Source organism: Wyeomyia smithii, chromosome 1, assembly GCF_029784165.1.
Source record: "Wyeomyia smithii strain HCP4-BCI-WySm-NY-G18 chromosome 1, ASM2978416v1, whole genome shotgun sequence".
Lineage (NCBI taxonomy): Eukaryota > Metazoa > Arthropoda > Insecta > Diptera > Culicidae > Wyeomyia > Wyeomyia smithii.
This window is the reverse complement of record NC_073694.1, coordinates 140,356,673-140,369,167: the sequence shown is the minus strand read 5'-3', so window position 1 is coordinate 140,369,167 and position 12,495 is coordinate 140,356,673. Positions and strand designations below refer to the sequence as shown.

Below are 12,495 nucleotides of genomic sequence, written 5' to 3'. Positions count from 1 at the left end.
TTGTGCTGTTGGCTACCAAAAATTTGTTGTTTAGAATGAATAACAAATCCAGCAGAAATTTTCAAGGTGTATTTTTTAGGTGTTGGTGTAAATCTATTTTAACAAATGATAAGTTCGAATGAGAAAGGCTGGGTCTCACTGCTAGGTAGATTAATTTAGGGTTTTTCAATGGAGCTTCAACCGTTGAAGGTGTGGTGGACAAATAGTGCTCACTATCCTATTTGGGGATACTGAATGTAACATTGTAGCTCAATAGTTTAAGTCATTCAATTTAGTACAGTACTGACTGATAAAAGATATTATCACGAACAGTTACCATACTTCATTAAGTACAGTTAAAATCCTTACCGCTTCAGCAATGGTTTTCGATTATGCGGGTGCCTGATAACTCACTTTTTGACATTTTGCATAAGAATACCAAACTGAGTAGATCCTAATCAGATTAAAGTTAAAATAAAGCAGCGTGTAACTACTATTCAATCAGTTCAAACATTATTGTTATGAATCTTTGGCGCAGATTTTTGCAGACTTTTTTCTGTGTGAGCACAGTTTTTCGAAGTTGGAATAAATAATAATTAGGTATTTATTATTTATTGTTTTCGGATTTTGAGCAGATTTTCCCCCTTTTCTAGCAGTTGCAGCCGTTTAGAAAAAAAAAATCTGGCATCTCTGTAAAGACCGCAAAACGCCTCAAAACAAAATTAAAAAATAACCTCGCATGCATGTTAGCTGCCGGCCAACTTGAACGTTTATAATTGCGTAAAAAAGTAATATTGTAAAATTCTGTAAGTTTGTCGAGTTTATAACAACAGTGATAATGGATAAATCATTCGGTTCTGTTTTTGGAGTCCCCAAAAACATTTCCCGCTCACGGCCATCGCTAAGTGGTTCACTATTTTCGACCGGGGGACGTAAACATTCCGGTCTTCCTGGCGGATCAACCGGCCGCATAGGGTCCGCGTAAGTTGTTTTTGGCTTAAAGCACATTCTTTCTAATAAAATTCGATATTACTATTTGCAGCCGCTATAGTTTATCTACTCGCTCGAATATCTCCACTTTGCAAGTGGTTGCGAAATCTGACTATAATATCTTAGAATGTTATGGCTTACCTCTTCCGGTGCAAGTCAACGAAATACTTGCCTTTGCCGAGCGAACTGCAGCCGTGTCCATCAACTACAGTCCAATCGGGTGGGCTTGGCTAGTGCACGGACGTCGGTTACTTATCTGGCAATATCGAGAAAGCCACTTGAAAGCTATGTCTTCAGCTTCGGGAGCCATGGACAACCTTCCGACACCCAGGAGAGCACTAGCTAGTCAGTGTAGACAACTAACTCTCCCACACTGTGACATAGGCCACAAGGCGACACTAGTGTCGGTATTTATTTGTGAAGGCCATCAGATGGCATCTTGCTTAGCTGTGTCTCCCGCTGGTGATGTTCGCTATTGGCCGTCTATAGCACACGACGGATCATCCATCGATGAATGTAACATTTTAGAAGGGCAGGAATTTGAGGAGCTTGTAAGCCTAAGCAGCGGAAACTATTTATTGGTGACAACCACTTGCAGCCTGGTGCAATTACAAATTCAGTTACAGGGTGGAAGGCAAACCATCATTTCAAGACAAGTGAAACCACCATCTGGATTTTTTGGTGGCATCGGCAAAAAGTTTGCTTCAATTATAATTGGAATGCACAGTACCCAAGAACGTGAGAATGTTAGTAGAATTTGCTTAATCCTTTATGTAAATTATATAATTTTAAGAATGTATACATATATTTTGCCATTCTATGTGTAGTAAATTTACGGTGTTTACGGTAGAATATAACGCCTGTACCTATTTCCGATGAAAGTAACGAATATTACGTGTCTTTAAAATTCTCGTTACAGAAACTTGTCAGAATTAGCAGCGAAAAAATATCTAATCATGAGTGGCATATTACTTTGCTAGCTGACAAATGGATTCAGCGATGGGCCTTCGGCCCAAGCGGAACGAACGAGCGATTTTTGTGTGAAGATGCGGAAATCATGCGCAAGATCCGAGATTTCTTTTTGCATAAACTGTGGAGTGGAATGCGAGGAGACAGCAGCGAAATCGAACTGTGGACGCTGGATATGCAATCAACGGATCGCGGAGTAATTATACTAGCCGCAGGTTGCAATTTGCAGCGCACGCCGCAGATACACTATGCCCTGTTGACGTTCGTGTATATTGAATGCGAAGGAATGATCCTTAAAGAAAATGCAATTTTAAAGTACAAAGGTTTCTATAACCGAGACCGAGAAGAAGAATGTCTCGAATTTAAATTCGTGGCAAATAGAGCCATAGCATATGTCTATAATGACAAGGTCATATTCCCGGTTATGTTGGACAGACACGCGGGAAGTTCTGCGAACAGCGAAAGCAGCAGTCCATCAGAAGAGTTAGAAAAAATAGAGTTCAACGTTCAAGACGATTGTATTTTGGCAGCCAACTGCTTCCAGAACATGGCCCTCTTTTTCTCTAAAATCCACGGAATGGTTATCGTTACGCCATCAGATTTTGAACCAAACAGTGAGGTGTTCAACTCATCTGTTTCATCCGATGTATTCAATCCTAATGTTTCGGTCAATGATACTGTCTTTATAAATCAATCAATTTTTGCTCCAGCAACAACCAATGCCGGAAACCTTATAATGTATGATTTAGATCCAGAAGAAATCGGAAATATCGATAAAGACTCTGTCAGCCAACTGAAGGCTGCTTTCATTTACCATATCAAGCGAAATAATACTGCCTCGAACGACATCATCAACTCAATTCTCCAAAATGTTGAAGGAAAATCGTTAGACAGTGAGTTGGATCATATAGTGCTTAAAATTGCTGAAGATCTCGCTGAAGATATTCCAGCAGCCGATCCTCGCTGGGAGGTAACGTCAAAACATGCCCTCGGTTCGTCTACCTCAATGCAAATTGTTCAGCAGTTGCGAGAAAAAAATATAGCCTTAATACAGTTCCTTGAGTTTCTGCATTCCTCCACTCTTTGGGACAAACTTACTGCTATCAGCTCAGGTGATACTATTCGCCCCACGGCTCACATTCTATCGGATATTGCAGAGAAAATTGTTGCAGCAATCGCCATTAAATGTCTTCACAACAACCATGCTCGCATTATAGATGAAGCTATCGATATTGTTTCGATGGATGGAAATCGTGTGCCTCCATCTCCAAATTTGACAAATCAAGATCTGTTTTATGTGCAGACTAGTCGAATACATGAAATCTTCAAAGTCTTTGCCGAACTTGTAGAGAACTATATCAAACAGGAGTTATCAACGATTCAGGTGCAAACTGCGTTAGTAGAAGTTAACACAATTACGGTAACTGTGCTACAAGAAGTAATGAAGTTTCGCGAGTCGAAAACTGACCTGTTTGTTGTGCGAAATGAACCGAACCATTACGAGTATGTCCCGTGGACTGCGTCGTCAGGAAAGTACGGTTTAAAGGATATTCTGCTACATATGATCGGCTGTACGCTAAAATATGGTATCAAAGGTAGCGGCGAACCAGAGTTTCGCATTAAACATTTTAAACAGATGACCGAACTAATTGATTTTGTGCTGGATGGAAGGAAAAAATATCTAGAAAGTATTCAGGATGAGGGCAAACGTGCGGTTTTGCAGCAGCAGTACGAATCGCAGAGGAGTGATTTAATATTTCCTCTAGGTGAGTTGCCGTTAAAGAGATATGAAGTTAATGAAATACTGAATGTCTATTTTCATGATAATTTTGCCAAGTACGTTTGAAAATATTTAACTTACTTCCAGTTGATTCTGAACAATACGAACTGGCAGCTAAACTGGCCGAAAAATATTTGGATTTCCAGATTCTAGTTGTCATCTGCGACAAAACAAACAACCAGGCACGATTGGACGACTACATCGAACGCTACAAGGAGGAAGACTTTTCACAATTTGCTATAAGCTGGCATATGCGGCAGAACAAGCAGGGTGATATCTTCCAGAGGTTCAAGGGCAATCAGGCAGAGTTGGCACGATTCCTCTGTGATCACCCTTCCCTAGCATGGATCCAGTTAGTGTTCAACGGAGAACTAGCTCAGGCCGCTGAAGTGCTACTGAATCTAGCACAGCACGAAAAAGAACTACTCAGCCGAAAACGGGTCATGCTTTCACTTTCAAAGCTATGCGCCCTGGCAGCAGAAGGCGACTTTAGTTCCCAGATAGCGGAGATCAACTCCGAAGCAAAGTTGCTAGATCTACAAGAACAAATTCCACTAGAAATTCTGAATATCTACGGCTATGATACTAGAAATGCGAAGGTGCTTACACCGGAAGAAATAGTTGATGTATTGCATGAATATTTTTCTGGCTTTGTTCGGTCATTTGATATTCTTATTTGTCTTTTATTTTTCAGTTATTCATAGCCGATGAATACAACAAGTCATCCGAAGCCGAATTTCGCAAAGCCCTCGAGCTATTGGACTTTGTAGAAGAACCTATGGAGGTCAGACACAAAATCTGGTGTGCAGCAATTATGCGGGACAGCTGGGACAGCTATAATCGCAATGCTCCGCTGGACACAATGCAAAACATGATGTTCTTCCGCTTAATTGATCTGTGCTTCATTTTGGACGGTGAATTGGAAAATTTCCTACCTCCGGTTGAAAGCTTTCTCACAGCCCCAGAGCTAGGCGAACTAGCAGAAAGTAAATCATTTCAGTATCTGATAAAGCTAGGTTACGAACACATCTATGATTCGTACAGAAAATAAAATGATACATAAGTTGACTGTAAAACACACGCATGTATAGTAACTAATTTTACTTTCTGAAGAAACTCTGCTAAGTTAAATTTAGCTTTGAAATAAACTTTCAAATGAAAAATAAATGGTTGCAAATGGCTTAATTGGTCAATTCACATGTGAATGCAAAAAGTAGGCTGCTTGACCTGGCATTCACTTCGGATTCCGACAATGTCTATTTTATAGAACCAGCTTCAACGCAAGCATGTGGAGAAAACGCAGTCAAACCCCAAGCGAAGCCCTTCGATGTTCTGGAAAATTCATGCGGTCACAGAAAACGTGCGATGCGGTTTCATCGGATAGAATAACGACAAATTCTCCCAATAAGCGACACTGAACTGCTCATCAGATGACGTTTAGAAGGCATTAGTGGTGTGACTAAAAGTCCTGGACTAGAACTCATCCCTCAGCACTTTTTGAAACACTGTGCGTGCTAACTTTCGCTCTTTGTTAGAGAGAAAGTTTCCTGCATCTATTACACCTATTCATAACTTGGCCTTAGTAATGGGATTTCGCTTTCGAAATTCGCTTCTATGCTGCATCAGTTAGACCTTTGAAACGCTGGTTCATGGTGCTGTTAGACCCTTGATCTCACTACACTAATATACATTACACACATGTCGTACCCTACCCTTACGCGACCACTTTCGCCGGATTAATAACTCTTACAAAACACTAAGCCGGAGATGTCTTTCTGCGCACCGACGGCGTATGGAATAAAAAAAACAAAAATCCGATCCCAAAAAATTTTGGAACTTCATCAGCGAACAACGCAAGGAAACAGGATTGCCGTCGATTATGGTGTCAGCCAACGAGACTGCTGACAATGCTGCCGCTATTTGTAACTTATTTGCGAACAAATTTTCTTCAGTATTCTCCAGTGAATCACTTACCTTACCTTACCTAGCAGGCTAGAGCCGGGGTGGCTCGTGCTGTATCAAGAAGTCGTCTCCATTCTACTCGGTTCTGGGCTGTATGGCGCCATGCTCCCAGGCTTCTTATCACTCGTAGGTCACTTTCAATCTGATCAAGCCATCGTGTACGCTGTGCTCCCCTGTTTCTGGTGCCGGAGGGGTTACTGAAAAGGGTCGTTTTTACCGGGTTGTCGTCCGGCATCCTTGCGACGTGGCCGGCCCATCGAAATCTGTTAACTTTGATCAGATGTGCAATGGGGGTCTCTCCTAGCAGCGCGTGCAGCTCATGGTTCATGCGTCTACGCCATTCTCCGTTTTCAGTCTGTATTCCACCGTAGATGGTTCGCAGCACCTTCCGTTCGAAAACTCCAAGGGCGTTGAGGTCCTCTGAGAGCAGTGTTGTCATCTCTAGCCCATAGAGGACTACCGAATGAATCACTTACCGCTGAACAAATTTCGGCAGACGGAAACAACGTTCCTATTACAAACAGTTACATCGCATCTATTTACTTCGACGAAAATGCAATTCTTACTGCTGCTCGGAAGCTTAAACACTCGAGCTCTCCTGAGCCCGACGGAATTCCTGCCACTTTGTTGAAAAACTGTATTTTACGTCATCTTGTTTTATTCTTAATTGCGATAGCACACACGTTGTTCATGTTAATTTTAATAAAGTTTATTTTATTCATGTAAATCGTGTGTCGTCCCTCACCTACATATCGCAACAGTGGCGACGAGGTGTAGGAATTTTCGTGTGGAAATTTCGCGCGTTCGTTTCGAGAAAAAAGCGTTTTTTGTGGAACTAAAGACCGGGGATTAAATATGATGGCAGAACCACAGTCAGCTAACCTAACAGAGGTTGTAGTGCAGATCCTGAGCAATCAACAGGTCCTAATGCGGCAAATTTCCCAGCAATTGGCCGCTACGCAGCTTGCCGTGGCCAGTCTATCCCGTGAAGAATCGGTGCTGGATTCCCTGTCCAGTAACATGGCGGAGTTTATCTACGACAAGGAAAACGGGCATACGTTCGATGCGTGGTTTTCCCGCTATGTTGATCTTTTCGACAAAGATGCCGGCAAGCTGGATGACGCTGCAAAAGTGCGATTACTCCTGCGGAAATTAAGCCCACCTGACTTCGAGCGCTACAACAGCTTCATACTTCCGAAGCTTGCTCGAGAATTCACCTTCTCTGAGACGGTGGAAAAGCTTAAATCGCTGTTCGGTGCTACAATGTCACTATTCCGACGGCGATACAACTGCTTGCAGACCACTAAGGAGGATGGTGACGACTATTTGGCCTACTCTTGCAAGGTAAACAAAGCCTGTGTCGACATCAAGCTATCGGAGTTAACAGAGGAACAATTTAAGTGCCTTATTTATGTATGTGGCCTTAAATCCAAGCAAGAGGCGGAGACTAGAATGCGCCTTATAAACAAATTCAACGAATCGGCAGACCTGACCCTGCAACAGATTGTAGAGCAATGTAATGGCTTGGTCAATTTGAAACAGGACACCGTGATGGTCGAAGGTAGTTCATCGTCAGTGAATGCTGTTGCGTTCCCGAAGCGAACATCGTCGAAGTGGCATTCATCTTCGGATAGCAGCAAGAACCGAGATCTACCCAAGACACCCTGCTGGTCCTGCGGAGGCATGCACTTCAATAAGGATTGCCGGTTTAAAGACCATAGGTGCAACAAATGTGGGAAGCACGGACATCGCGAGGGATATTGCACCTGCTTCTCGTCGTCAAGCAACTCGGCCAGCCACTCTGACAAAAAGAAGAAGAAAAAGAACAAGCGACAGCCATTTTCGAAAATAGTATCCGTCCGGAGCATCGGCCAGCGCCGGAAATAAATCGAGCTGCAGCTTAACAACGTTCCTCTTCGTCTTCAGTTGGACACAGGCTCCGACATATCGATAATTTCACAACGGTCCTGGGCTAGGATCGGTCGGCCAAAAGCGAAATCAACCGTATGCAGTGCCAAAACTGCGGCAGGGGAACCGCTCGTACTTGTTGCGGAATTGAAGTGCAGTATCACCCTCAACGGCATCACGCGAGAGGGTAAGTGCTTCGTTGCATCTCCTGATGTTCATCTTGACATTCTAGGCATAGACTGGATGGATTTGTTCGGATTGTGGAATTATCCGATCGTGTCGTTCTGTAACCAGGTCGCTGCGCAATCAGATCAACGTGTGGCGACCCTTCAAGGTCAGTTTCCCAGTACGGAAGCCAAATGGGACCGTCCGCATATGTGCCGACTTCTCGACTGGTCTAAACAGCGTCCTTGAGCCGAACCAGTATCCATTACCACTGCCCGAGGATATTTTCGCGAAGAGGGCCAACTGTCGGATTTTTAGTCACATTGACTTATCCGACGCGTACCTACAGGTAGAGGTGGATCCAGTCAGCCAACCGCTGCTCACCATGAACACACATAAAGGCCTCTTTCAATTCACGCGCCTGTCACCCGGCATCAAGTCAGCCCCGGGCGCGTTCCAACAATTGATGGATACAATGTTGGCTGGGCTGAACTGTACTGTTGGTTACCTCGACGACATTTTGGTTGGTGGTCGCAACGAAGAAGAGCATCGACGCAATCTGCAGCTAACCCTCGCACGGCTCAAAGAGTACGGGTTCACTGTGCGGATTGAAAAATGTAGTTTTGGCATGCAGCAGGTCAAATATCTAGGACAAATCCTGGATGGTAAAGGAATCAGGCCAGACCCCGACAAGATCGCTCCGATCGTCAGTATGCCGCCACCACACGATGTTTCTACGCTTCGCTCCTACGTGGGGGCCGTGAATTATTACGGCAAATACGTCAACGAAATGCGTACGCTACGACATCCGATGGACCAGTTGCTGAAAGCTGGGGCAAAATTTTAATGGACACCAGCTTGCCAAGCCTTATTTGATCGATTTCGAGAAATACTCCAGTCGCCGTTATTGCTTACCCACTACAACCCAAAGCTGGGTATCATCGTGTCTGCGGACGCGTCTGCATTTGGGCTGGGAGCTCGAATCGCACATCAACTTTCTGACGGGACGGTCAAAGCCATTTGTCACGTGTCTCGAAGTCTGACGTCAGCCGAAGCCAACTACAGTCGGAAGTTCATCCTCGAAACCGACCACAAACCGCTGCTTGCTATTTTTGGGTCCAAAAAGGGGATTTCCACATATACGGCAAATCGTTTGCAAAGATGGGCATTGACACTGCTCCTCTACGAGTACGATATTCGATACGTTTCAACGGATAGTTTTGGTCATGCGGATATTTTATCCCGATTGATCAACCGACACGTCCGTCCAGAGGAAGATATTGTAATTGCCAACCTTGAAATGGAGGCTTCGATCAGAAGCGTAATCAACGAAAGTCTCGAAGTATTTCCGCTATCATTCAAAATGGTTCAAGCGGAAACCAGAGCCGATGACACACTACAACAAGTCATTCGGTTTGTCAAGGCACATTGGCCTTCAAGGAAAAAGGATCTGTGCAATTAGTAGAACAATTTTACCTGCGGCGCGATTCACTCAACGTCGTAGCCGATTGTCTAATGTATAGAGAGCGCTTAGTTATTCCACCCAAGTTTCAGAAACGGGCGCTTCAGCAACTACATAAAGGGCATCCAGGCGTTGAACGAATGCTTTTGGCCTCTCACCGACGAAGACATTGCCAAGCTCATTTAGACTTGCAACGAATGCGCCAGCGTGGCTAAAACCGACCGACGAACAAATCTGCAGTCCTGGCCAGTTCCTGAGAAGTCGTGGCAGCGAGTCCATCTGGACTACGCCGGTCCAATGGATGGATGGTTCTACCTCATTCTGGTGGACTCTTTTAGTAAGTGGCCGGAAGTCATTCGAATCAGGAAGATCACAACACTAGCGACTGTGGGAATTCTTCGAGGAATTTTTGCAAGGTTTGGAGCTCCTGAAACGTTGGTGACTGATAACGGAACACAATTTACTAGTGGTCCTTTTGCATACTACTGCGATCAAGTGGTATAATCCACCTGAAGACAGCTCCCTTCCATCCGCAATCAAACGGCCTCGCTGAAAGTTTTGTTGATACTTTTAAGAGATCACTCAAGAAGATCACAAAAGGGGGAGAAGCTTTGGATGAAGCCGTTGACACTTTTCTTCAGTGCTACCGGTCTACGCTATGCCGCACTACGCCTGGTGGAAAATCGCCTGCTGAGCTGCTTCTTGGTAGGCCAGTTCGAACATCGTTGAACCTGCTCCGTCCACCAACACAGTGGCACAAGAGTGAACATTCAAAACAAGAAGCACAATTCAACCTGAAGCATGGAACGAAGCCGAGATCCTTCGATCATAAAGATCTCGTCTGGGCTAAAGTTTACCGGAACAACCAGTGAACCTGGGAAGCAGGAACAGTGATGGAGCGTATTGGAACTGTTTTGTATAATGTCTGGCTGCCGACGAAGCAAAGCCTGATAAGATCGCATTGCAACCAAATGCGAACTCGCCATCAAGCCGACGAGACTCAACAATCACCAGTAGACTTTTCAGTCCCTCTAAGCATCCTGTTGGATAGTAGCGACCTCGCTCCTACATCGGCTGCAGACACAGGAGATCCTTCAAGTTTACCGGAACAATCTGATCGTGGAAACCAACGCCGTGCCAATAACAACCAACCATCGTTTCCTATACGCCAGTTTACGAGGGCTCGTAGACCACCCGTTAGATATGAACCCTACCAGCTTTTCTAAAACGGGGGAGGGGTTGGGAGGCCCCCCATCGACATCACCGCAGGGCTCATCGACTGACAGCCGTCAGCCTGACAGATGCCAACGCGAACGTCGGTGATTGCGATAGCACACACGTTGTTCATGTTAATTTTAATAAAGTTTATTTTATTCATGTAAATCGTGTGTCGTCCCTCACCTATTACAGCCTCAACAATCAATCGATTCAGCGTGTCGAAGTTGTCAAAGATCTTGGTGTCCTTCTCGATGTTAAACTTACCTTCAAGCAACATGTTTCTTTTATTATCGCCAAAGCATCCAGACAGTTGGGATTAACTTTTAGAATGACACGCGACTTTAGAGACATAAGTTGTCTGACAGCATTATATGGCTCGCTTGTTCGGTCACAGCTCGAATACTGCTCCACGGTTTGGACACCACACTACAACAACGCCGTTCAACGCCTTGAAAGCATCCAGCGCCGGTTCGTCCGCTACGCTCTTCGCCTCTTGCCATGGAGACAGCCTATGTGGAGCACTCCTTATGAGGATCGTTGTCAACTTCTCCATATTGACACCCTCCAAGTTCGGCGTAAAACTGCTCGTACTATGACTGTGTCTAACGTGCTGACAGCACGGATCGATTGTCCTGACATTCTTCGCCAGATCAATATAAATGCTCCATCTAGAACTCTGCGGAGAGTACCTGCAATGCACGTTCAACAAAAGTTCGTCAATGTTTGATTTTCATCTGTCGATTGAAGTGCTTCGTTCTAAATTTGTTGCTATGTTTAGACAATTGTTGTATTAATGTTCAGTGTAGTAAACTGCTCTCCCAGCTGGTCTCGAGGTACGATGCTGGCTTAACAAGCCAGTCGTCGTATGTTCAAGTCTTGGCTCGGGAGAGACTGTTAGTGTCAGTAGGATCGTAGCGCTAGCCCCGCAATTGTCCTGTACACTCAACAGTTGGCTGCGAAGTCTGTGTATAATAAACAGAAGGCCGAGTTCCGCACCCAAGGCTTTGGCTTGGCTTTGTAGTAAACTAGTCACCATTTGGACAATATATGTCTGTTGGTTGAGAGCAAATAAATAAAATAAATAAATAAATAAATAAATTACACTAATACGCAGTTTCGAGAGATTGAACTATGCAATCAAGTTGATCCCATCTACCTATATTCACTTTGCAAAACATTTGATACCTCCCGTGCGTGCCTGTGAAAAACCAAAAGCGTTAGGTCTCTCATTGGCTGGTTGAATGGATCAGTTCTTATTTAGCCAATCGATACGCTTTCGGGAAGTTACAATCAAAGTGCTCGGAGTCTTTTTCAATCACCTCGTGCATTCCACAAGGTAGTGCCCTTAGGCCACTGATCTTCGTATTGTTCATGAATGATTTGAGTTCTCGTAAATCATTTTTCAAAAAGTTGGTTGCAGATGACCTAAAGATGTACATGATTATCACTTTCGTCCTCGATTGCTGGGCTCTCCACGTTGATACATACAACGCGCGGCAGTACCGTGGAGGAAGAACATGGATTGAGATGATCAATGTCTTGAAACGTAAAATATTCTCATGCTCCTATCGCTGCAACACTGTCGGCCCAACATAGTAGTTTGTTGTTTTGTCAGCGAAAAGCTCGGACATAGACAGACATCGGTGCCTTCATTGCAATTCTGCATCAGAATCGCTGAAGCACAAATCAAATCTAAATAAACTAAATTTCATGTGAAAAAAATATCCGGCGATACCCTTTGTATTTCACGGATATTTATGCTCTGAAGACTCTACTGAGGACTTCGTACTCTTCTTAAATACGCTGCTTTCATTTGGGCTACGTTTCATATTTCGCTCGTAATCAAAACTGAACCTATATCCGCTCATTAGGTGTGCCCTACGCAATTTAATGGCAAGATCCTCTTCATCCTCCGGCATAACCATAACGGCATAACCAAATAATGTTTATTTTCGACATACTCAACGAAAACATCGACTCCTTTCAATTCCTCCAGGAAAATCCACTCTATATTCCACCCCAACTGTTTGAGAATAGGTAGTGGCGTCTGTACGATACGTTC

The 12,495-nt window shown here is 44.1% G+C and overlaps 1 protein-coding gene and 1 pseudogene across 1 annotated transcript; both read left to right on the top strand.

Annotated features, from left to right (window-relative positions):
* Window positions 1-644: 644 nt before the first annotated feature.
* Window positions 645-4,885, top strand: LOC129724987 (nuclear pore complex protein Nup133). Its single transcript, XM_055680332.1, has 5 exons — window positions 645-960; window positions 1,022-1,715; window positions 1,889-3,704; window positions 3,806-4,344; window positions 4,413-4,885. The coding sequence occupies exons 1-5, from the start codon at window positions 818-820 to the stop codon at window positions 4,767-4,769; spliced, it is 3,549 nt and encodes a 1,182-aa protein (XP_055536307.1). The 5' UTR covers window positions 645-817; the 3' UTR covers window positions 4,770-4,885.
* Window positions 4,886-6,535: 1,650 nt separating this feature from the next.
* Window positions 6,536-10,087, top strand: LOC129717240 (uncharacterized; annotated as a pseudogene).
* The last annotated feature ends 2,408 nt before the right edge of the window (window positions 10,088-12,495 follow it).